General features: G+C 47.5%; 3 protein-coding genes across 6 annotated transcripts in view; 2 read left to right on the top strand and 1 right to left on the bottom strand.

The window, feature by feature from the left end:
• The window catches only part of xylt2 (xylosyltransferase II), a 38,864-nt gene extending 15,320 nt beyond the window's left edge, over window positions 1–23,544 (bottom strand). For both annotated transcript variants that reach the window (XR_006027136.1, XM_042083047.1), the window contains exons 1-5: window positions 23,363–23,544; window positions 13,276–13,586; window positions 5,211–5,452; window positions 3,956–4,137; window positions 3,186–3,388 (exon numbers count right to left, since the gene is read on the bottom strand). Coding sequence is in view for 1 of the 2 variants with exons in the window: in XM_042083047.1 (XP_041938981.1) it covers window positions 3,186–3,388; window positions 3,956–4,137; window positions 5,211–5,452; window positions 13,276–13,586; window positions 23,363–23,494 (1,070 nt within the window). In the remaining variant the exon portion in view is untranslated. The remainder of the gene's footprint in view (window positions 1–3,185; window positions 3,389–3,955; window positions 4,138–5,210; window positions 5,453–13,275; window positions 13,587–23,362) is intronic.
• The window catches only part of LOC121700216, a 1,725,899-nt gene that overhangs the window by 244,953 nt on the left and 1,454,446 nt on the right, over window positions 1–26,500 (top strand).
• Window positions 24,111–26,500, top strand: part of si:ch73-364h19.1 — a 19,087-nt gene continuing 16,697 nt past the window's right edge. For all 3 annotated transcript variants that reach the window (XM_042083146.1, XM_042083145.1, XM_042083144.1), the window contains exons 1-2: window positions 24,111–24,719; window positions 26,009–26,118. In XM_042083146.1, the coding sequence (XP_041939080.1) occupies window positions 24,644–24,719; window positions 26,009–26,118 (186 nt within the window). In that variant the 5' untranslated portion in view covers window positions 24,111–24,643. The remainder of the gene's footprint in view (window positions 24,720–26,008; window positions 26,119–26,500) is intronic.

Genomic DNA, 26,500 nt, shown 5'->3' with positions numbered 1-26,500 from the left:
ACACACACACACACACACACACACACACACCTGGTGGGGAAGTCGGTAGCGCTGAGGTTGATGTAGTAGTCCCAGGTCACTCACACACACACACACACCTGGTGGGGAAGTCGGTAGCGCTGAGGTTGATGTAGTAGTCCCAGGTCACACACACACACACACACACCTGGTGGGGAAGTCGGTAGCGCTGAGGTTGATGTAGTAGTCCCAGGTCACACACACACACACACACACACACACACACCTGGTGGGGAAGTCGGTAGCGCTGAGGTTGATGTAGTAGTCCCAGGTCACACACACACACACACACACCTGGTGGGGAAGTCGGTAGCGCTGAGGTTGATGTAGTAGTCCCAGGTCACACACACACACACACACACCTGGTGGGGAAGTCGGTAGCGCTGAGGTTGATGTAGTAGTCCCAGGTCACACACACACACACACACACCTGGTGGGGAAGTCGGTAGCGCTGAGGTTGATGTAGTAGTCCCAGGTCACACACACACACACACACCTGGTGGGGAAGTCGGTAGCGCTGAGGTTGATGTAGTAGTCCCAGGTCACACACACACACACACACACACACACCTGGAGAGGAAGTCGGTAGCGCTGAGGTTGATGTAGTAGTCCCAGGTCATACACACACACACCTGGGTTCGTACACCTATTCCAAGGTCAAATTCCAACACTTTCAAGGTCAATTTTCAAACTTTTCAAGCACTTTATTCAGCACAAAATAATAGGTTAGGCTACAGTAGTTGGCCATCACTCATTGCTGTGCCAAATAATAATCACTTATTACAAACTGGGAAATGGTATGCTAAATGGTTAAATACCTGGGAAATGGTATGCTAAATGGTTAAATACCTGGAAATGGTATGCTAAATGGTTAAATACCTGGGAAATGGTATGCTAAATGGTTAAATACCTGGAAATGGTATGCTAAATGGTTAAATATCTGACAGAGAAAGGGAGTGCAAAGGAGGCTGATCTCAGTTAAGTGAAGTGAAACCTGATTACAGAGAACACTGACTTGAATTGCACAATAATCCTCTCTTGAGCCATCGCTTACTGGATGTAAACGTTGCAGAATAGTCTACCATAACATTCTAAAAATACCAATTGAAAAAACCGGATGTATAGATTGAGAAATTACCCACTGCTATGTCCACCCTTCCTCTCCTGTAACATTTGATCAGTGCTCTTTTTAAGTTAAACTAGAGCTTAACTACTAGCTCAAACTATTGTTAACTTATGTGACCATGTAAATAATATTCAAACCAAAACAATTGCACCCTAGACTAAGCTATGACACTTTTTAACCAGACAAGTGAGTTTTTCTCTCCTTTACTCATCCCATGCCCCCTTCTATCCATGCCCAACGGGCATCCCATGCCCCCTTCTATCCGTGCCCAACGGGCATCCCATGCCCCCTTCTATCCGCGCCCAACGGGCATCCCATGCCCCCTTCTATCCGTGCCCAACGGGGATCCCATGCCCCCTTCTATCCGTGCCCCCTTCTATCCGCGCCCAACGGGCCCCTTCTATCCGTGCCCAACGGGCATCCCATGCCCCCTTCTATCCGTGCCCAACGGGCATCGGGCATCCCATGCCCCCTTCTATCCGCGCCCAACGGCTTCTATCCGCGCCCAACGGGCATCGGGCATCCCATGCCCCCTTCTATCGGGGATCCCATGCCCCCTTCTATCCGCGCCCAACGGGCATCCCATGCCCCCCTCCCACCTCTTTGGGCTGCTCTGAATGCATTACATGGCCACATGGAACCATGGTAATAGCCACACAAAGGCTCCAGATGTTGCACATGCAGATGTGGCACAACTAAGAAAGCACATGCAAATGTTGCACACACAACTTTTTGAATATCTGCTACGTTGACCACAATCTCTGGACTTATTTTCTGTACCAATGCACAGATTTATGTTCATCATATGATTATGTTGACTGCTACACGTTAGCATCTCGTTAGCGTCTTTATTGAGTTTAGCTTTCTCACCTCCCCACCACTATCTGCTCAACCTCTGCTAGCTTTCCAAGCGGTAACTTTGTTGCAGCATTTTGCTCAGGTCAGACACTGCGTTGCATTCGTTTAATAGTTTAGGACACACTCCGCGATAGCAGATTCAACTCTACTTTCGTTTTGACATCAACGTCGACCTAGCAATATATCGGTAGGCTTATGACACAGCCTACTTATATGACACTATGACACAATTTCTGTCCAGCAGTCCAAGATAGCTGTTTTCTAAGCAACGCTCTGCATAGCCCACGGTCTTCAGTGTGGCAGGGCCACGCATGAGACTGGCAAAGACCGGTCACACACGCAGAGGCACGACAAGGACCATGCTGAGCAGGTTTCATTTTAAACTCTCCGACTTATTTCATTTCTGCATCTAATAAGCTAACTATTCCGTCAGATAACCGTTTAGAAAGTTAGTTAGAATTTCAGGAATTTTCAATCGCTTTATCCAAAATTGAAGCACTTTTCAAACCTTGAAAACACAACATTAAAATTCAAGCATTTTCAAAGATTTCAAGCACCCGTACGAACCCTGACACACACACACACACACACCAGGTGGGGAAGTCGGTAGCGCTGAGGTTGATGTAGTAGTCCACACACACACACCTGGTGGGGAAGTCGGTAGCGCTGAGGTTGATGTAGTAGTCCCAGGTCACACACACACACACACACCTGGTGGGGAAGTCGGTAGCGCTGAGGTTGATGTAGTAGTCCCAGGTCACACACACACACACACACACACACACCTGGAGAGGAAGTCGGTAGCGCTGAGGTTGATGTAGTAGTCCCAGGTCACACACACACACACACACCTGGTGGGGAAGTCGGTAGCGCTGAGGTTGATGTAGTAGTCCCAGGTCACACACACACACACACACCTGGTGGGGAAGTCGGTGGCGCTGAGGTTGATGTAGTAGTCCCAGGTCACACACACACACACACACACACACACACACACACACACCTGGTGGGGAAGTCGGTGGCGCTGAGGTTGATGTAGTAGTCCCAGGTCACACACACACACACACACACACACACACACACACACACACACACACACACACACACACACACCTGGTGGGGAAGTCGGTGGCGCTGAGGTTGATGTAGTAGTCCCAGGTCACACACACACACACACACACACCTGGTGGGGAAGTCGGTAGCGCTGAGGTTGATGTAGTAGTCCCAGGTCCAGTCGCTCATGTCCAGCAGGTCGGCCATGCTCTGCAGGTAGGCGGTCAGCAGGCTGGCTCCGCCCCAGATGGTGACCATGCGCCAGGGCGTCGCCCGCACGTTGGGGTACTGCGCCGCCATCGCCAGCACCTCCCTGTGCAGGTAGTTGGACCGCTGGAGGGGGCAGATTAGAGAGGCAGGGTCATTACTATAGCGACCGCTGGGTCATTACTATAGCGACCGCTGGGTCATTACTATAGCGACCGCTGGGTCATTACTATAGCGACCGCTGGGGGGGGGCAGATTAGAGATGACAGGAAGTGAGTGGAAGAGAGAGTCGGGGTGGGATCCGGAAAGGACCACGGGGCGGGAATCGAGCCCATCGTGCAGGTGCCCCAGCCAGTTACGCCATGGCTGGGGCCGTCTGACGTGATTTTGAGCGGAGGAGCGGCTGAGTGAACAGCCACCTGAGCGGAGAGCGGGACATTCGCACCGCTCAGCTCCACTCACTAGCTCTAGCAGGGGTCAGTCTAGTCAGGCCCGTAAGCTCAGTACTTCAGGGTCAGTCATTTGACCTCACTTCCTGTGACACCTCGCCTAACTTCCTGTCACTCTCAACATTCAGGATACCACAAGATAACAGTTTAATTAGATAGATAGATACTTTATTGATCCCTAGGGTAAATTCAAATACTGACATGCGTGTCTCACACACACACACACACACACACACACACACACCTTGTCCACGTGGATGTAGTAGAAGTGGTCTCGGTGGTAGATGGCTTTGATGAGGCGTGTGAGCTGGCGGACAGCTCGGCCATGGACCACTAGCACGAACGCCACACGCACGGGATTCTCCACCTTGGACAGGTCACCGCCCACCACATCAGCTGCAGCCTGCTGGAGAGGACTGGACAAGACTGGGGAGGAGAGAGGGATAGAGAGAGAGAGAGAGGGAGAGAGAGAGAGAGAGAGAGAGAGAGAGAGAGAGGGAAGGAGAGAGGGAGAGAGATAGAGGGAGGGGGGGAGAGAGAGAGAGGGAGGGAGGGAGGGAGAGAGAGAGAGGGAGAGAGAGATAGAGGGAGGGGGAGAGAGAGAGAGAGGGAGGGAGGGGGAGAGAGAGAGAGAGAGGGAGAGAGAGAGAGAGAGAGAGAGAGAGAGGGAGAGAGAGAGGGAGGGAGAGGGAGAGAGAGAGGGAGGGAGAGGGAGAGAGAGAGAGAGAGGGAGGGAGGGAGAGGGAGGGAGAGAGAGAGAGAGAGAGAGAGAGAGAGGGGGTGGAGGAAGAGAGAAAAGGAAGGGAAACAGAGGGGGAGGGGACATTAGAGGGAGAGAACACAAATGAGATGGAGAGGTGTGAAGAACATTAGATGGAGTAATCACACACACACACCACACACACACACACACCACACACACACACACACACACACATCACAGACCACACACACACACACACACACATCACAGACCACACACACACACACACACACACACACACACATCACAGACCACACACACACACACACACACACACCACACAAACACACACACACCACACACACACACACATCACAGACCACACACACACACACACACACACACACACACATCACAGACACACACATCACAGACACACACATCACAGACACACACATCCACACCACACACACACACACACACACACCACACTCACACGTCATGTTTCTCATGGTCATCACTACTCTGATGTGTCCACAGTGGGGAACAGCATCTTCCCATTTCATTACCCAACACACTCACCACACTACTCTGCGCATGTGTGTGTGTGTGTGTGTGTGTGTGTGTGTGTGTTTACCATGCTGTGGGCACTTCTGTGGCAGCGGGCCTGGCATGAGTCTCCATGCCTGATGCTGGCACACCACACATCTATATGTGTCTACGTGCCTGCATTTGTGTGTGTGCATGGGTGTGTGTGTGTGTGTGTGTGTGTGTGTGTGTGTGTGTGTGTGTTTACCATGCTGTGGGCACTTCTGTGGCAGCGGGCCTGGCATGAGTCTCCCTGCCTGATGCTGGCACACCACGCTGGCGATCTCCTGGCGGCACTGGCGTGAGGAGGCGCGCTGTAGAGCGGACAGCGCGTCCTTCCCGGCGATCTCACACTCGGGCGTCACGTCATCGCTGCTGCTCACGGGCGCGTGCGGCGCCCCCTCCACGCTACCCGGCTCGCCAGGACCCAGGGGTGGCACCAACGCCCCTCTGGAGATCACCACATCATTTCACATGATTACTCAATGCATTCTGGAAACACTGATCCATTTTGCTAAACTCGTCTCTCTGTGCAAATGCCAAACTCTGCATCTGGAGCTTTTCCATTAGCTGCTGATTAGATGAGCTGCTGATTAGCTGCTGATTAATTATCAAACGAGTGCTGTAACTGCCCCCTGAGTCTCTAGCGAGTGCTGTAACTGCCCCCTGAGTCTCTAGCGAGGGCTGTAACTGCCCCCTGAGTCTCTAGCGAGTGCTGTAACTGCCCCCTGAGCTGTAACTGCCCCCTGAGTCTCTAGCGAGGGCTTTAACTGCCCCCTGAGTCTCTAGCATGTGCTGTAACTGCCCCCTGAGTCTCTAGCGAGGGCTTTAACTGCCCCGAGTCTCGTCCACGTCTGCCTTGGGTCTCTGTGTGTGGGCGCCATGACAGCAGAAGAAATGTATTTTGTGAGTCCCAACTGGGCTTGGGTGGCAAGGAGGCCAGTGAGCCTCCCCCTGCACCGTAAAGTGTGTGTGTGTGTGTTAATGTGAGTGCATTTGTGCGTGTGTGTGTGTGTATGTCCAGTGTGTGTGTGTGTATATGTATGTCCAGTGTGTGTGTGTGTGTGTGTGTGTATGTATGTCCAGTGTGTGTGTGTGTATGTCCAGTGTGTGTATGCACGTGTCCAGTGTGTATGTGTGTGTGTGTATGTATGTCCAGTGTGTGAGTGTGTGTGTGTGTGTGTGTCTGTCCAGTGTGTGTGTGTGTGTGTCCAGTGTGTTTGTGTGTCCAGTCCTACCCTCGTCCTACCCTCGTCCTCCGCGTGTGGGTGTGTGTGTGTGTCCAGTCCTACCCTCGTCCTCCGCGTGTGTGTGTGTGTGTGGGTGTGTGTGTGTGTCCAGTCCTACCCTCGTCCTCCACGCGCGCACGTGCGTGCGTGCGTGTCAGGGTTTCCGTTGTCTGGTCCTGAGGTGGCACTGTTTCTGTTTCAGATGTTGCACTAAACATGGCAAGACTTTGGGTGAGATCCAAAATGGCAGCGCACTGAACACTGACGCTTGTAAACAGGAATACAAAACTTTATTTCTCTTCTGCTAAAAACAATTACTACCTCTCTACACCTCTCCTCAAAAACCGGATTACTGTATATTCTCCACCTTTTCCAATGGCAACCTCTTCATTCTGGACGTTATGGCATCTGAACCCAGCAGGCAACGCACCCGTGACGGCTCAACAGAGACTGAACCAGAATCACCTCCCGCTTGCGCTACTTCTACCTCCATCGAGGTCAGTTTATTACAATCCATAAACAGCAAACTTGCAATACTGGAACATCTGCACGCAGATATTAAGGACTTAAAAGCCAGCCTCGAATTTTCCCAATCACAGATCGACACACTCGCATTAGAAAACCGTGAACTCAAAGGAAATATCACAAACTTATCCGACCAGGTTAATCAACTCACCAACGAAAATCGGATCATGAAAGAAACAATCCTAGACCTCCAGTGCCGCAGCATGCGCGATAACCTCATTTTTTCCGGAATTCCCCTGCCAACTTCTAAAGATACACCCGACGACCCAGAGAAAGCAGTTAAAGAATTCTTGCAGTCATCTCTCAAACTACCGCCAGAAACAGTCGACAAGATTACCTTCCACCGTGTACACCGTCTCACTTCCAAAGACAATAAAAAACCTCCTCCAATTATCGCCAAGTTCGAACACTTCAAACACAAAGAACTCATCAAAAGCAAAGGGAAAGAACTGAAAGGCACTTCATTCGGACTAAACGACCAATTCCCACAAGTAATACAGGAAAGAAGAAGAGCCCTCTTGCCCATAATGAAACAACTCAGGCAAGAGGGCAAACGAGCAGCACTGTCAGTCGATAAACTGTATGTCAATGGAACTCTGTATCGCAACCCCAATATCACCACCTGGCTATAGCACATAATACCTCACGCCAACACTCATCTTGATTATAACATTGTCACCCTCAACTCTCTCTAACCCACTGCCTACTGATGCTTGGATCACCTCTCTCTTCTCTCTTCTTATGTTTCACTCCTTTTGCTCCCCCTACCCACCCATTCTCTCTTACTCTCTCAATGCTTATTGTCATTCATGGTGTTTTGTCTATACATGTTTGCTTGTGTGTCCTGTCTGTGTTTGTTTATTATGTCTATAGGCTAAAGTCAAATTATGATCTGTATGTTTTCAATGCTAAACAGGAAATGTTCATGCTGTCACCACTCCAGAACCAAATTCCTACCTCCTTATGCTCTATATTCTTCTCAGCCCCTACCCTTTACATCTCATTCACACACCACATTACATACCTATTCCTCCACCCCCCCTTCTCCCTCTCCTATCTAACTGACACCTGCACACACACAATACCCATCTTATCAAACATTTTCATAACTGCACAATCACAACATGCTACCACTTACATTCCTGACCTGGAACATCCGTGGGATTGGATCTCAGGCAAAGAGGCTCAAAATCTTAAACCATTTGGATAGTTTTCCTAAACAGCATCAAATTACCACAACTCAATGAGACCCAAATAAATAACCTGGAATCACCTATAACTCAACAAGAACTGTTTGATGCCCTGAAACAGATGCCCCATAATAAAGCACCAGGTCCGGATGGCTTCCCTGTGGAGTTCTACAAACAATTCTGGACCATCTTACTGTGGTTCCGCTTTTCACCAGAATGATTAGTGAATCAAAACAGAAAGGACGTCTTCCAACTAGTTCCACCACAGCCTCGATTTTCACTGCTCCTCAAGCCCAATAAGGACCCAACATTGCCATCCAGCTACCGGCCAATCTCTCTCCTCAATGTGGACAATAAGATAATCGCAAAAATGCTAGCACACAGATTAGCAGAGGTCACCACATCCATTATCCACCCAGACCAAACAGGCTTCATTAAAGGCAGAATTTCATCCACCAACACCCGCAGACTGTTTAATATAATGTATCATTATTGAGAATTATTTCCCATCTCAAACCCTCTCTGTCTTCCATGGACTTAGAAACAGTAATTCATGCATTTGTTACATCCCGGTTAGATTATTGCAACTCCCTTTATCTTGGTCTCCCCCAGTCCCAACTTTCTCGTCTGCAATTGGTACAAAATGCAGCTGCTAGGATGCTTACTGGCACCAAGAAATACCAACACATCACCCCTGTTCTGGCCTCCTTACACTGGCTCCCCATTAGCTTTAGGGTCCACTTCAAAGTCCTTCTGATTGTTTATAAGGCACTGCATGGGTTGGCTCCCTCATATATTTCAGACCTCCTCCATCCCCTCTCAGCATCCAGGTCCCTTAGATCTGCCGACAAGGGTCTTCTCTCTGTGGCCCGCACCCGCCTCAAGCAAAGAGGCGATAGAGCTTTTGCGGTAGCAGCCCCACGTCTGTGGAATTGTCTGCCCCCAGATGTTAGACTGTCTCCCTCCATCACCACTTTTAAATCAAGACTAAAGACCCACCTTTACTCCTTGGCCTTCCCTGCTTCCTAGCTGTCCATCTCTCTCCTCTCTTCTTCATATTCAAGTGTCTTCTGTACTGTTGCTATTTATTTGTTTAGGGCTGTCTATTTGTCTATTGTATTTCTGTATTTGTCTTGCTTCTCTCTGTGCTTGCCTTTTATATTTTGCTTGTTCTGATTTGCTTTTATTTTTTATTTTTTAGCCATATCCTCTGTGCAGCACTTTGGTCAGTGGAAACTGTTTTAAATGTGCTCTATAAATTAAATTTACTTACTTACTATCACTCCACAAATGTTCAAGATAATACCATCATAGCAACTCTGGACGCAGAAAAAGCATTTGATAGGGTGAACTGGAATTTCCCGTTTTCCACTTTAGGGAGGTTTGGCTTCGGGGAGTCGTTCATTAACTGGATTCAACTTCTATACACCTCTCCTTCAGCCACAGTAATCACCAATGGACTAACATCACAAAGTTTCACTCTTCACCGGGGAACTAGACAGGGGTGCCCACTCTCCCCCTCACTATTTACAATCTTCATTGAACCACTAGCAGCTGCTATCCGTCAGAACCCCCTCATCAAGGGTGTCCAGACTCCATATATGCACCATAAAATCAGCCTTTATGCCGACAACATTCTTCTCTTTCTTCAAGACCCCTCAACATCAGTAAAAGAAACCATCAAACTCATTGACACATTCTCTAAAATTTCTAAATACTCAATCAATTGGAATAAATCTGCAATTCTCCCATTACATCCCAACAGCTGGAATGTGACGGCCAAATCTTCACCTATTCCACTCTGCACTAACTATATCACTTACTTAGGGATAAAAGTCTCCCCCAGGCTGTCAGACTTATTTAGCCTAAATTATTCCCCTCTACTCACTTCAATAGATGATGACCTTCAACACTGGAAGAACCTCCCATTATCCATCATGGGCAGAATCTCAGTAATCAAAATGACAATACTGCCCAAAATAAACTATTTACTCTCTAGGATTCCAACCCAGCCCACCCCACTCTGGTTTAAGTCTCTCGATTCATTAATCACTAAGTTCTACTGGAAAGATAAGACCCCAAGGATCAAACTCACCACTCTCCAAAAACCAAAAGTACTGGGAGGACTAGAGGCCCCACACTTCCAGCACCAACTATTTCATCTACTCTGACAGCCTGGTGGAGATTCTACCACGTCACTGATTCACCTATAGCACCATCAATTCGCACCCCGATTTGGAATAACCGAGATTTCACCGTCAATAAAAAACCACTTAACTTTCACACATGGATGGGAAAGGGAATCACTCACCTTCAACACATTCTTCAAGATAATAATCTGGCCTCATTTTCCTGTTTGGTCCAGAAGCACGGCATCGAGAGTAAACACTTCTTACAATACATGCTAATTAAATCATCTATCCTAGGGAAAATTAACATCCAGACAGCTAACCTTGACATTCCCCCACCAATCTCAGAGCTGCTTAATATTCCCTCTCCCAAAAAAATTCTCTCCCAAATTTACAAAATTATATCTCGTTCAGAAAAAACAATTGGCCTGCCATATCACAAATGGGAATCAGACTGATCAATTACTCCCGGTGCCGACTTCTGGACCAAAATGTGCAAAAACATCTACCTCATGACAAAGAATAGTAATCTACAACTAATACAATACAAGGTTCTTCACAGATTTCACTTCACTGCACATAAATTGGCTAAAATGGGGTTTGGTTCGGATCTATGCTCTCACTGCACACAAAATAACCCAGACACATACATCCATGCGGTTTGGCATTGCACTCCAATCAACCACTTCTGGGTGAGTGTCACAAAATCTCTCTTCCATCTTTGGCTGTCACATCCCAGCATGCCCCTCCTTATGCATACTTGGTGATACATCCACAGTCAATTTAAGCAACTCCTGCAATAAAACACTGCTGGCAGCGCTGACTATCGCCAAGAAAACAATCCTCATGAACTGGAAATCTAGGAACAATGTTCACATCACTCATTGGAAAACTTGTTAACAGACTATCATTAGAAAACCAACTAGAAAATCAACTACAAACTTTGCCTGAGATCCATCTCCACTTCATCAACAGATACACATATCCTCAAACACTGGGCAGGGGATGGTAGCTGGAACTATTATTGTTGTTGTTGTTGTTGTTTTTATTATTATTATTATTATTATAATAATAAATAGAAAATAAATAGCATCCCCTTCTTCTATCTCTGATAACTTTATTAATTCCACTCTTTCTCTCTGCCTCTCTCATCGTTATTCTGCCGGGGCCCCATTGGATGGCTTGGGAGACTCGGTCCTGGCGGGTCGCTGTGTGGGTTTGGCATTGGTATTGGCCCTGGGCCCCCGTTGTGCACCCTCCTCACACGCTCATGCACACGCCTTGTCCTGGAAGCACACAGCACGCTTTACTCTCTTTTAATTGCACTACATGTTAGGTGACATTCATCAAACATAAACAAAACTACAAAACAGGCTAGGGTAAGGGTGGAGTGCAGGTAGATGCCTCATCAGGTGTCTATCTGTATGCCTCACTTATTTTAATGCACACATTACAGAGGAGGCATACATCTTACACAGGGTAAGTGTGGTGTGCATGGGGAAATCCTGACAGATATTCACCATGCATGCCCATTTCTTTTAATGCTACACACTAGATAGAGCTCTCAACCTAGCCATTCACATACATTTAGGTCAAGAGTGGCATGTTGGGTGGAGGTCTGGGGGCGAGGTGTGGTTGGTCGTGGTAGTGGGGGATGTGTGCATATGCTGGGGGCCTGGGGGGATGGGTGGCACGCAGGTCCTCCCCTCTGTCAGCTCGACGCCGTGTAACTGCGGGGGCTGGGTGGAACTGTGGCCATTAATCCTTCTGGCCCAACAGCAAGCCAGCCTTACACATACTGTATGCACGCACACACACACACACACACACACACACATACATCCTCACACTCACTACCCCTCACCCCCCATCCCAACACCACCTCATTCACACTCTTAGAGCTACCATCCGCACCACCCCCCATCCCCCCTTCTTTTCATTCCGGTCATCAATTTCATCCCTGATAATCATATCTGTAATCATCCTGGACGCAAATCCTTAGCCTTTCTGTTATTGATGTTATGTTGTGTTAATAAGCCAAGTCAATGTGATGTCTTGTTAAGTTACAGTATGTGTTTGTGTAATGTACATCTGTTTGTCTTATGTAGTATTCTTGTGCATGTCGTAGTGTTGCATTTTCTGTAATGTCAATGGTGTTTGCAATAAAAAATAAATAAAAAATGAAATGTCCGACAAAATTAAATCTCTCCGGTCAAATTGTCCGATTGAAATTGGCTAATAATCCCGTCTCCCTAACGCAATCTGAATTTGAGAATAAGCCTTAAAATGTAAGCCTTTATTAAAGCAATACGTCCTCTGGCTATGATTTTAAATGTACCGTTTGAAAGCTATTAAATAACACGCATAGCCTATGCTGCATTTCAAATAGGAAGCGCACGCTTAAAACGTCCATGTTAAACAACGAACAAATGAGTGAGGCGGTTCAAACATGGCCAGGCCCAGGCAGACTAGCCTTAAAAGTTTTTTCAGGGGCCAGATGCGATGGATGATGATAAATTGGTAACGTCTGAAGCCTCAGATGTCCGGTCAACTCCATCACCACCAGATAAAAAGCAGAAGCGTCGGGCGTATCTGTCGGAATCATGACGTTGGAAGTGGAGTTACGGGGTTGCGGCTGCTCCAAGACACTGTCATTCTCTGTGTACACTGGACATGCAACAAATGGACATGCAACTGTGTTCTGTACCCAAAGCATACAGTAGCCCTATGCTTTCTCTGTCTATGATCTGCAGGGTTAGAGCCTCCTCGACGAGGAGATTGCTGGTCTGCGGATAATTTCTGGCACAATTAAACGGTATTATTGAACCGCAGACCAAAAGAAAAAGAAACTAAACATTTCCCAGAATAGGAAACAATTCTTAAATCATTGTTATCAAATAAAGAGGCATAGCATTAGGGGGTAGTGGTGTGAGCGCTCATTCTTGTGTGTGCGCATCTGTGCAAGTTAAACAGTGGAACCACTGGAGATAACGTGGGTAGCAGCAACAAACAACGTACTGTAGCCTTTTTAAAACAATGAACGAAGCGGACTCTTGCTGTTAATGAAAACATACATACTGGCTAGATCTTGTTAGGCATGTTTACGTAAGTTAGGCTAATGAACATGTTGCATGTGTGTGTCCAGTCCTACCCTCGTCCTCCGCGCGCGTGTACGTGTGTGCGTGCGTGTCCAGTCCTACCCTCGTCCTCCGCGTCCCGCATCACTCAGGTTCCGTTGGCTGCTGGATGGGTCGTGCGGGACAGCAGGCGGGACTTCCTGTGATTGACTTCCTGCCGCCCCCTTCCTGCGGCTGTCCGAGGGTCGGCTTCCTCGCTTCTTGCCGCCCCGGCGCTGGCTGCTGGTTGCCATGGTGACGGCCGGCCGCTCGAGCCCCCCCCTGGCGGAGCGGTTGCCGCCGGAAAGGGCCGCATTCTGACGCTCCCACACGCCAACGTCACGCTTGGGGTCCTGACTATTGTGATCAGGCAGCTTAGAGCGTCTGTGCTTCCTCTGGAGAGAGAGAGAGAGAGAGAGAGAGAGAGAGAGAGAGAGAGAGAGAGAGAGAGAGAGAGAGAGGGAGAGAGAGAGAGAGAGAGAGAGAGAGAGGGAGAGAGAGGGAGAGAGAGGGAGGGAGGGAGAGGGAGAGAGAGGAAGGGAGGGAGAGAGAATAAGAGAGGATGAGAGAGAGTGAACAAGAGAGAGGGAGAACAAAAAAGAGAGATAGAGGGCAAACAGAAAATAATAAATAATTATGTGACAAATAATTAACAGCACTGAGTGACCACACCAGTGGATGGCTGGACATCATCACGTGCAACACAAACAAACCTTGGACGCACGCACGCACGCACCAGTGGATGGCTGGACATCATCACGTACAACACAAACAAACTTCTCCAGGCTGGGCTAAGCGCTAATGCTAACAGGCCAGTACAGCATATCAGCCTAAAAGCTAAATACTGATGCTAACAGGCTAACAAGCTACTCTGTAAGGGTGTGTAAGGGTGTGTGAGTGTGTGTGAGCCTGTGTGTGAGGGTGTGTTAGAGAGAGAAGAATGGAGACACAGTAAAGCAGAGAGAGAGAAGGAGAGAGGGAGAGACTGAGAGGTGGAGTTCTAAAATCCTTCTCCTCTCTTCCTCTCTGTGATAGAATGACACACACACACAGAATCACACTCTCACACACACACACGCACACACACACACACACGCACACACGCACACACGCACACACACACACAAAATGCTGACGTCGTGGGGAGCCCACAAGCTGGAGGCTGAGAATGTTTACTCTGTGCGTGTGTGTGTGTGTGTGTGTGCGTGTGCTCTTCCCTATCCATTTGGGGGGCTATATTTAGCTGCTTCGTTTTGTGGAAAACAACACACTTATACACACACAGTCTAAAGCTGTCTTATCCCAGTGCAGGAGATGAGTAACATTGAGTAACACACACACACACACACACACACACACATAGTCATTGAGGGCAAAAAAGGACAAACAACAGTGCCCTCTCGACACACACCCACACACAGAGAAACAGTGCCTGCCTGTGTGTGTGAGTGTGTGTGTGTGTGTGTGTGTGTGTGTGTTCTAGTGAGCAGTGTTTAGAGAGGTTGGAGTTGAGCCACAGGGTGAGTGTGTGTGTGTGTGTGTGTGTGTGTGTGTGTTCTAGTGAGCAGTGTTTAGAGAGGTTGGAGTTGAGCCACAGGGTGAGCTGCCCAATGAGATCACTGTCAGAGGGGCAAATCAGCACACACCCTGTGCCACAACACACACACACACACACACACACACACACACACACACACACCTGTGCCACAATACACACACACACACACACACACACACACACACACACCCTGTGCCACAATACACACACACACACACACACACACCCTGTGCCACAATACACCACACACACACACACACACACACACACACACACACACACACACACCCTGTGCCACAATACACACACACACCCTGTGCCACAATACACACACACACACACACACACACACCCTGTGCCACAATACACACACACACACACACACACACACCCTGTGCCACAATACACACACACACACACACACACACACACACACCCTGTGCCACAACACACACACACACACACACCCTGTGCCACAACACACACACACACACACACCCTGTGCCACAACACACACACACACACACCCTGTGCCACAATACACACACACACACCCTGTGCCACAATACACACACACACACACACCCTGTGCCACAACACACACACACACACCCTGTGCCACAATACACACACACACACCCTGTGCCACAATACACACACACACACACACACACACCCTGTGCCACAATACACACACACACAGGGTGTGTGTGTGTGTGTGTGTGTGTATTGTGGCACAGGGTGTGTGTGTGTGTGTTGTGGCACAGGGTGTGTGTGTGTGTGTGTGTATTGTGGCACAGGGTGTGTGTGTGTGTGTGTGTGTGTGTGTATTGTGGCACAGGGTGTGTGTGTGTGTGTGTGTGTGTGTGTGTGTGTGTATTGTGGCACAGGGTGTGTGTGTGTGTGTGTATTGTGGCACAGGGTGTGTGTGTGTGTGTGTGTGTGTATTGTGGCACAGGGTGTGTGTGTGTGTGTGTGTGTGTGTGTGTGTATTGTGGCACAGGGTGTGTGTGTGTGTGTGTGTGTGTGTGTGTGTATTGTGGCACAGGGTGTGTGTGTGTGTGTGTGTGTGTGTGTGTGTGTGTGTGTGTGTGTATTGTGGCACAGGGTGTGTGTGTGTATTGTGGCACAGGGTGTGTGTGTGTGTGTGTGTGTGTATTGTGGCACAGGGTGTGTGTGTGTGTGTGTGTGTGTGTGTGTGTGTGTATTGTGGCACAGGGTGTGTGTGTGTGTGTGTGTGTGTGTATTGTGGCACAGGGTGTGTGTGTGTGTGTGTGTATTGTGGCACAGGGTGTGTGTGTGTGTGTGTGTGTGTATTGTGGCACAGGGTGTGTGTGTGTGTGTATTGTGGCACAGGGTGTGTGTGTGTGTGTGTGTGTGTGTATTGTGGCACAGGGTGTGTGTGTGTGTGTGTGTATTGTGGCACAGGGTGTGTGTGTGTGTGTGTGTGTGTGTGTGTATTGTGGCACACACACACACCCTGTGCCACAACACACACACACACACCCTGTGCCACAATACACACACACACACACCCTGTGCCACAACACACACACACACACACACACTGTGCCACAACACACACACACACACTGTGCCACTACACACACACACACACACACTGTGCCACTACACACACACACACACACACACACACACACACACACACCCTGTGCCACTACACACACACACACACTGTGCCACTACACACACACACACACACTGTGCCACAACACACACACACACACTGTGCCACAATACACACACACACACTGTGCCACAATACACACACACACACACACACCCTGTGCCACTACACACACACACACTGTGCCACAATACACACACACACACACCCTGTGCCACTACACACACACACACAGCCTGTGCCACAATACACACACACACACACACAGCCTGTGCCACAATACACACACACACACACACACACACACTGTGCCACAATACACACACACACACACACAGCCTGTGCCACAATACACACACACACAGCCTGTGCCACAATACACACACACACACACACACACACACACTGTGCCACAATACACACACACACACACACAGCCTGTGCCACAATACACACACACACACACTGTGCCACAATACACACACACACAGCCTGTGCCACAATACACACACACACACACACACACTGTGCCACAATACACACACACACACACACACACTGTGCCACAATACACACACACACACACACACAGCCTGTGCCACAATACACACACACACACACACACACACACACACACACACACACACTGTGCCACAATACACACACACACACACACACTGTGCCACAATACACACACACACACACACACACACACACACTGTGCCACAATACACACACACACACACACACACACACACAGCCTGTGCCACAATACACACACACACACACACACAGCCTGTGCCACAATACACACACACACACACACACACACACCCTGTGCCACAATACACACACACACACACCCTGTGTCACAATACACACACACACACACACACACACAGTTCTGTGACTCCAAAATATACACACACACACTCCTTGACCTTCACATACGCTTGTTGAAGACACACACTAACACACACAGACACACACACAACGATACTCCATCCCATTCACAGGAGCAGAGGTATCATCACATTGCCATGACTGCCACAACCACACACACACAGTGATTTCACCAATCAGTTGCTCCTGTGTGTGTAAGGAGCTCAACTTCATGTGGACATGCCAACCAGTCTCTCAGGAATTCATATCACACACAGACACACACACACACACACACACACGCACACACACACATCCCTGAAAATATGCAGAGATCAGGGAAAAGACAAACCACAAAAATACCCAGACAGTTTGGTAAGGCAAATGGACCTGGTAGGCATGAGAACACACACACACACACAGTGCAATATGAATATTCCCTGGTTAAAGTGGTGTGTGTGTGTGTGTGTGTGTGTGTGTGTGTGTGTGTGTACAGAAAGCTGAAGAGAGATATGCCACTCCTGACCACTGCTGTCTGGGTTGTGGGTCAGCTGGCGAGAGGAAGTGCTTTTGGTGTGACACACACACACACACACAGTCAGTCACACACACACACACACACATTGCAGGTCAGTGCTTTTGCTGTGACTGCAGCAGCTCTGAGTGGGCCAGCAGGACTATCTGATCTTGAGGCATTGGTGGAGAACAAACACGCCCCCAAAACACACAATCTCAGAAAACACACACACACACACACACACACACACACACACACACACACACACACACACACACACTCAGAAAAAACACACACTCTCAGAAAAAACACACACACACACTCAGAAAAAACACACTCTCAGAAAAAAACACACACTCTCAGGAAATACACACACTCTCAGAAAAAACACACTCTCAGAAATAGAAGTCATGCCACAGACAAGCTGAAGAATAGACTTGCACACACAAAAAACACTCATTGCAAGGCGCCCACAAACACACACATTCAAAATTCATAATTTGAAACACACCCACACAGAGTCCTTCATATACATTCCTGAGAAGACATCCTCTAAGAAAAGATTCACAAAACGGTTACCACTTAGAATACGACACACACACACACACACACACACACACACACACATACCACCTTAACCAGGGATTGTTTATTTTGCACCACTGCTGTGTGGTTGTGGTGTGGTTGTGTGTGAGTGTGTGTGTGTGTGTGTGTGTGAGTGTGTGTGTGTGTGTGTGTGAGAGTGTGTGAGAGTGTGTGTGAGAGTGTGTGAGAGTGTGTGTGAGAGTGTGTGAGAGTGTGTGTGAGAGTGTGTGAGAGTGTGAAAGAATGTAGAGAATGCGTTGGTGAGTGTGTATGAACATGCTGGATTAGTGTGTATCATGGATCTGTGAGTGTTTGTCTGAGCTGATGTCATGTAACATACTGATGCCTGTGAGTGTGAGTGTACGCCTAAGAGTATTAAGTGTGCAGTGTTTCCCACAGAATTGGATTCAATTTGTGGCGGTAGCTGACTTGGACAACGGGGAAAAGGGGGGGGGGGGGTATTAAGATCGTCTTGGTAGTGTATAGGTCTTGGTAGTCTATAGTGCCTGTCACTTTAAGACGTTTGAGGGAACCCTTCCGCAATTGTAACACAGTTGAAAGGCTGCTGATGTGTGGATGCAATTCATAACGTTTTCTACATAGTTAAAATAAAGGTTCGTACTTCTCCTTGGGACAAGCACTTTTATATTTTGGAAAACACTTTTCAATTTACATCGGGATTTTGCAAACATTCAGTGTCAGAGTCAATAAAATGAGCCCTTCAACGAAATTGACAAGCAGCTGTAAGTAGGCTAAGCATGCCAAACTGTGGCGGCCGATTTTTATTTCGTGGCGCCCCGCCAATGTATGGGAAACACTGGTGTGTGTGTGTTATGGAGTGAGTGAGTGTGTGTGTGTGTGTGTGTTATGGAGTGAGTGTGTGTGTGTACGCCTAATGGCTTCTACATACCTGACGCACCCGACCAGTAGCGCGACAATGTGACGTCAAAATGACGTAGATCTCTCTGGCGCGCCAGGGTTTTGGCCGTGTAGCACACGGTAGCGCACCACTCATTTTTTTTCAGACGAGCGCGACAAGGCGGAAACAGGAGGATGGACTAGTTCGAGGGCAAGCGAGTTGCAGTGTTTTGTTACAGTCGTGAATTTTTAATAGTTTGCTGGATAAGTTAACAAAGTTACCAGTGAGAGTTGCAACACATGGAATTAAGAGGAAAGAATAGAAACTATTTCTAAGGCCTGAACAAAATCTCTTTCCACTTCAGGAAATTACACAAACTCAGCCAGCTGCTAGCTAGCTAGCCAGCTAACTAAACTGTTTAAATTATTAAAATTTCCCTCGGGATGACTCAAGTACCTATCTATATATCCATCTATCTATCTATCTATCTATCTATGTACCTGTGCACACATCTTGGAAACTACATGATAATGATGATGGTAGTTGTGAATAGTAGCAACCAAAGTCTGAAGTACCATCACAGAGGCTAGCTACTGGTGTTTCTTACTGCAGCTTCTTCTGCTGTGTAAGTAGTTAATGTTAGTCTTTTCACAACAGTGACACCTCTGTTCAGGAGAATATTGCAACTAGTGTTGCGACCACCACGCGCGAGTATCAATGGTTACGGCGCTTCTGTGACATCACATTGTCGCACTACTGGTCGGGTGCGTCGAGTATGTGGGACGTTAAAGAGTATTAAGTGTGTGTGTGTTATGGAGTGAGTGAGTGTGTGTGTGTGTGTGTGTGTGTGTGTGTGTGTGTGTGTGTGTGTGATGGAGTGAGTGTGTGTGTGTGTGTGTGTCAGGGCTTTCCGATATAACCTCCGGAGTATATGCGGAGGTTTGTCAAACGGAGGTCCTACCCTTCGGATGATTCAGATATGATGCTAACCTGCAGACCTTATACTGCGCCTTATACGGACCTATGTGTACACGCACATTACAGAATCTCCGTGTGGTTGTCGAGCGAGTGAGGTGGGGGCTTGTAGAGTTCACAAGAGGCGAGATATGACGCAGAATATATGCGGATACTGTCACAGCTGCTGTTTGTTTACAAAGTGTATGAATTATGTAGGCTAAAGAAGAAAACTCTATTGTGCGTAGGCTAATACTTGAAGTAGTCACATAAGTGCGCACTTGAAACTGACCTACAGTATTATGTGTGCTTCAAATAAACACATTTATCTGTTTTCAAAGTTATGTAGCATAATTAGGCTAGGCCTACTTGGCTATGGAACCCCAAATTTGGTTTGCGTTGGAGAGAGCATGCACAAACTTTATGGTACCAGCCAATTCAGTAGGCTAACTCAAGACTTCAAGGCCATCATATACAACGTTTTAAAGCAACAAACAAAATACTAACATCACAGATAAGTGGTTCGTTTTTTCATGGTTTATTTTTCCAAAAGCATCCTCTCCCCATGTGTCTATTGTATTTACGTAAGGAGCTTGGAACAAAGTTGGATTTTCTTCGTTTTCATTTTCTCTAGGCATATTTATGCTCAACAAATCCAGGCTCAGCAGTGAGGTTATGAGAAGGCTATCAATGAACAGAAAACCGACCGTGTTGGCTAACAATTTATTAAATACTCCTGTTATTGTCGTCAACGACGTCGCTGTAGGCTACTGCCTTTTCAGCGCCTTCTGCTTGATGATTTGATCTTTTGAATTTGTTTGGCCTTGCCATGCAGTTGTAGGCTACAGCAACGTGTCTCTTGCCGTTCCCTTCATGTGTTCCATCACAATGCTGTCTGCCCTCATGGAGCTCTGTGATGTCTCCGTGATGTCTGCATCTTTCCAGGTCGGAGATTTTCTGGACAGCATTATGCCACTCCATCATAACACTGGCATTTAAGTCAGATTTAACCACATGGACGCACGAAAGAAACGTCACCGACACGCCCTTTCACTAGGTGTGAATTTTAACCGCATGTTCTACTCCTCGTTAAGACACAGCACATTTACATAATGTCCGGAGGAAATACTAGGGGGGGGGGGGGGGGGAGTAGTAGAACAACCGGCTAAATTCGGACTTCCATATGACCGGTTATATCGTTCAGATATACGGCCCCACCGTTTAACATCCGCAGAACCTCCGGGCTTACACGTATGTCTGAAAGGGCTTTGTGTGTGTTGTGTGTGTGTGTTGTGTGTGTGTGTGTGTGTGTGTGAAGTATGGAGTGGGTGCCAGTTTCACTGCAGGGTGTGAAACACACTGTCTCAAACTCTCCCTTATTCTCTGACTCTCTTCATCCCTCTCTGTCCCTAACCATCTCTCTCTCTCTCCATCTCTCTCTCTCTCCATCCCTCACCCCCTCACTTTCTGTCTCCCTAACTCTCTCCATCCCTCACTACGCCTCTCTCTCTCTCTCTCCATCCCTCTCTCTCCCACTCACTCACTCCATCCATCCCTAACTCTCTCTTCATCTCTCACTCTGTTTCTCTCTCACTCCATTTCTCTCTCCCTGCTCAACTGGACAACACACACAGGACACAACCATCTTCATGTGGTGTCCTCAGATTGAGAGAGCACTGCTCATGTCATGCGCGCACGCGCACACGCGCACACACACACACACACACACACACACAGGTCAGGATAAATGCAGCTGCTCACTATCAGACACTTGACTGCAAAACACATCAACTACACAGTATCACTCACACACACACACACACACACACACACACGCCTTGTCACATTAACAATGCAATAAGACTCATCACCATCAATGCATGAAAGACGGACGGACACACACACACACACACACACACAAACAAAGGTCACCTCACCTCACAAATTACAAGCTCTCACACAATGCAAACAAATTAACCTAGGGTGTGTGAATTGGAAATGATGAATAACACACACAAGAGTGGGCAAAGGCGACGGAGCAGTGTGCTGAAAGATCAACAGACAGACCACCGACACAGCAGTGCTGTCAGTGATTGCACTAGCTGTATTAGCTTCATTACTACGTTTGTAAACCCCGGCCCTGGCTCCGTTGGTCGGTAAATAATTAGCACGAAGATTAAAGAAAACAATCGGCCTGGCTACCCGACCATATACAGATAATGTTATCTAGGCTACACACGAACACGAATACGAATGGATGGGGCTAACGTTACTGATGGCTTGTCATTTCCAACTCCGATCCGGGCAGCGAAAAACTAACAAGTCGTGCGCTGACCACGGAGTGGTCGTGTAGCCTGGTGGACCATTCCCCCAGTTCAGCCATAAAGATTTGAGACGTCTCCATCTGACCCCGGCGGCCTGGTGATTTCAGCCAAAACTCGTCGCAAGTCTGCCTTGCGGGCTGAGGGGGTCGACGAAACGGCACATTCCTGCTACTCGTCGCAACTCGTTGTGTGCTGAAACTGTAGCCACATCATCTTCTGACATGGGTATAATAGAGGCACTGTTATCAGGTCTCTAATATGTCTGTTTCGAGGCACTTCGCAGCAACACGGGACAGTCACACACCTTTAATTTAATAGAAAGTCCCTCTGTGTTTAGGCGGAAGGGAGCAGCTGTTTTTTTTTTTTTTCATTAACACCCATACAGACAATGCCACAACATAGCACATAAGACAACGTTACCATATGTTTTGTACAACAAACCACGACACAGTAACAGTGTTAATCGTTGCTACACGAATTTGATGATTCCTGCATCACGACAGTCTAGACACTTCAAATCTGACGCTTGCCAATTCTGCGTGACACCCCCGGGCTAGCAAGTTAGCTTGCCAGGTCCTGTTTGGCTGACTGACGTTTCGGCTAACTACAGGCGAATATTTAATTTCTCCAAATACTGCAATGTCAGCCCAAAGACAGCTTACTGGCTACGTTGATGATAGTTGACAGACCATCAGCGACGTCCTCGCTAGCTCTCTCTGGCTACTGGCTACCAGCTTCTCGGACACCGGGGCAACGTTAACATGGTCAATGAGACAGCAGCTAGCTAGTCGTCCACAGAACTACTTAGTCTACAGTGAAATAAAGTATTTTTACATTTTCTCACCTCTGCCTCGCCCTCCTCTAAACTCCGAAGGCTCCATACGACAAGTCCTTGAACGAGGAGAATTGTCAATGCGGCGGCAATGGCTAGTTTGTAGCGTCGGAAGATCCGCTGTACTCGAGCGCTTGCCACCATTTTCCCAGTCCCGTGGTATACATTTAGCAACCAAGAGTGTTAGCAACCAAGGAATCGTTCTAATGAATCGACTCAACACATTTGAATCCTGAGTCATGGACATTCAGACTAACTAAACACTAAACCTACTTATTATCATAAACTTGAATTGATTCTGCCATGTAATAGCCTACATTTACAACAGCGTCACATTTTAGCTTGTTAGAGGACAATTTAACTGTATGCACAACATGATCATATAAATGGAGGCTATTCTTTCAGAACTGTTAAGACCACATGCTTCTATTGAATAAGAGAAAGGAGTGACCTTGCGGTAGGGCCTAGTGTTCATGAATATGTCTTGAATATTTAAATATTGAAGTACTAAATAGGTCTAAACTAGCCTACTACAAAAACATATTTATTATGCAAACAGACCACAAATGAAAATAAACCAAATCTAAATAGTTTGATACAGGCCAGCGAATTTCTTGATAAGAAAGAACGATTCTATAAAATGGATCACAAATTCAAACCAATTTAAATCATTTCCATTTGATGGTCATTTTTTGTGGTCGTGGAAGCGTTGTTTCGTAGGCGGTCATGTATGCTATGCACTTCAAACTCTTGTCCAGCAAGTGGCGCCAACTTCACAATGCTGAGGCCCCACGCGGCCCCTCTCCGCATCTCCACGGCAACCGGCGACTCTTGTCGGAATGCAGTAGTCTGTCCTGCTTCATCAGCAAGACACAAGAACCAGCAAGGCATGAAGACAAAGCCCGTCTCTAAATTTGTTAAATGCGAATTCGGTGTTTATGTGCTTTGCCCTATGATGGACGACCCAGAGTGAAAGTTAAGCGACTAAGAAGGCGAGCATATCTCATCATCCCTTTATCAGTGAGGCTGTAGCAGGAAGTGCGCGTCGTTCCTGTCCCCCCTCGTCTAAAAAACACAACGCTTTCCAACACTTCTCGCCAGTCCGCTTTCAGAGATCAAGACAGAGACAGAGCGACAATGCCTGCAGTGATTAGGATGCAGACTTTAGCTCCTCGACTGCAGCGATACTTCTGGTTCAGAGTGAGACTGTGAAAAACAAAACCTTGTTTTGAGGAACTTTTGTCTCCAGTCGCCTGGTGTTGTGTGGGACTTTGGCTACGTCTGGCTTCAGAGATGTCCACTACGGTCAAGCCTACCACCGGGACCCCGCCGTTTACGACGGACGAGCTCACCGTAATTGTGGCCTCATGTAAGTTTTTAATAACCTCCTGAAAATCTTTTGGGTTACAGGTTAAAAATGCAATAGGCTAGCAATTCGTGTGTGGCCCTCTGATTAATGTCCTATAACGCGAATCATTTGCGCGTGACAATCATCTGTAGCCTAGGCTATGTTATTTAAGAAAAAAGACAGTCTGTAGCCTATTTGAAGCTGTCTTTCCTTATTCACATCATTGTCATTTTTCAGAGTTCGTTGTCGTCGTGTTTGTTTCCCCCTATTCATTAGGGGTAATTGGACGAGAACGCGAGCCGTCTAATTGGTCTCCTTAGTCATGGCAATCAATCAAGCCATAAAGCCGGAACTTTTCCTTTCTGTTAAATATTCATTGTTTTGTAGTCATTAAACCAACCATCAATTTCTCTACAGAATTAGAAAAAATAGTAAAATCACAATGTTTGGGAATATATTTGTTTCTGTTGTAAATCCATTTGCGCAATTCTTGCAACATAGCCTAACCTAACAACAGACAGTACATACCCTAAAGATTATTTAGCCTTGCATATAAAAAGCTGGTTAACTGAAGTCAGTGTGAGAAGCTGAGTGTGTTTATTTTAGGTTAGTGGCAGGACCTCTCTCACTCTGGCAATAGAGTGTCCACTCATGCAACGCAAAGCTGGACTGCTGGACTGTGAGGGAAGTTAGGGGAGACTCTTGGACTGATCTGTGCAACTGCTGACAATTAATTGAGTTTAATGTGGACTTCTCTCTCTCTTTCTCTCTCTCTTTCTCTCTCTCCCTCCCTCACACAGACACACACACACACACACACACACACAAACACACTCTCTGTCTTTCATGCTATGGAATTAAATAATTATTTTTTGTATTGATGTTAAATCATGTGTTTAATAATCTCCCATCTTTCACCCCCTCTCCTCTATCTATTTCATCTCTCTCTCTTTCTCTCTCCCTCTCCTCTATCTATTTCATCTCTCTCTCTCTTTCTCTCTCCCTCTCCTCTATCTATTTCATCTCTCTCTCTTTCCTCTCTCCCTCTCTCCTATCTTCTTCCTCTCTCCCTCCTCTCTCTTCTCTTCTATCTATTTCCTCTCTCCCTCTCTCCTATCTTCTTCCTCTCTCTTTCTCCTCTCTCTTCTCTTCTATCTCTTTCCTCTCTCCCTCCTCTCTCTTTTCTCTCCTTCTCATCTCCTCTCTTTCCTCTCCTCTTTCTCTCTCTCTCTCTCTCTCTCTTTTCTCTCCTTCTCATCTCCTCTCTCTCTCCCTCTCTCTCTCCCTCTCTCCCTCTCTCTTTTCTCCAGTGTCGTGTCTGCTGTTCCTCCTGGTGATTATGGTGGTGTTGTGTCTGCTCTACCGCAGAGACCCCATCTGCTGCAAAGTTCGAGAGTACCATGAGTCACACACAGACCTGGTGAGAGACACACGCGCACACGCACACGCACACGTACACTCACACACTCACGCGCACACCCACACACACACACACACATACACTCACTCACACACACACACACACACTCACACACTCACACGTGCGCACACACACACACACACACACATACACACACACACACACTCACACACACACATACATACACACACACACACACGCACACGCACACGCACACACACAGTCTCATACACACACACACACACACGCACACACATACACATACACCCACACACACACACAGACGCACACACACACACACACACACACAGTCTCATACACACACACACACACACACACACACACACACACACACACACACACACACACACACATACACACA

Source organism: Alosa sapidissima, chromosome 24 (genome assembly GCF_018492685.1).
Source record: "Alosa sapidissima isolate fAloSap1 chromosome 24, fAloSap1.pri, whole genome shotgun sequence".
Lineage (NCBI taxonomy): Eukaryota > Metazoa > Chordata > Actinopteri > Clupeiformes > Clupeidae > Alosa > Alosa sapidissima.
This window is presented reverse-complemented; position numbering and strand designations above follow the sequence as displayed.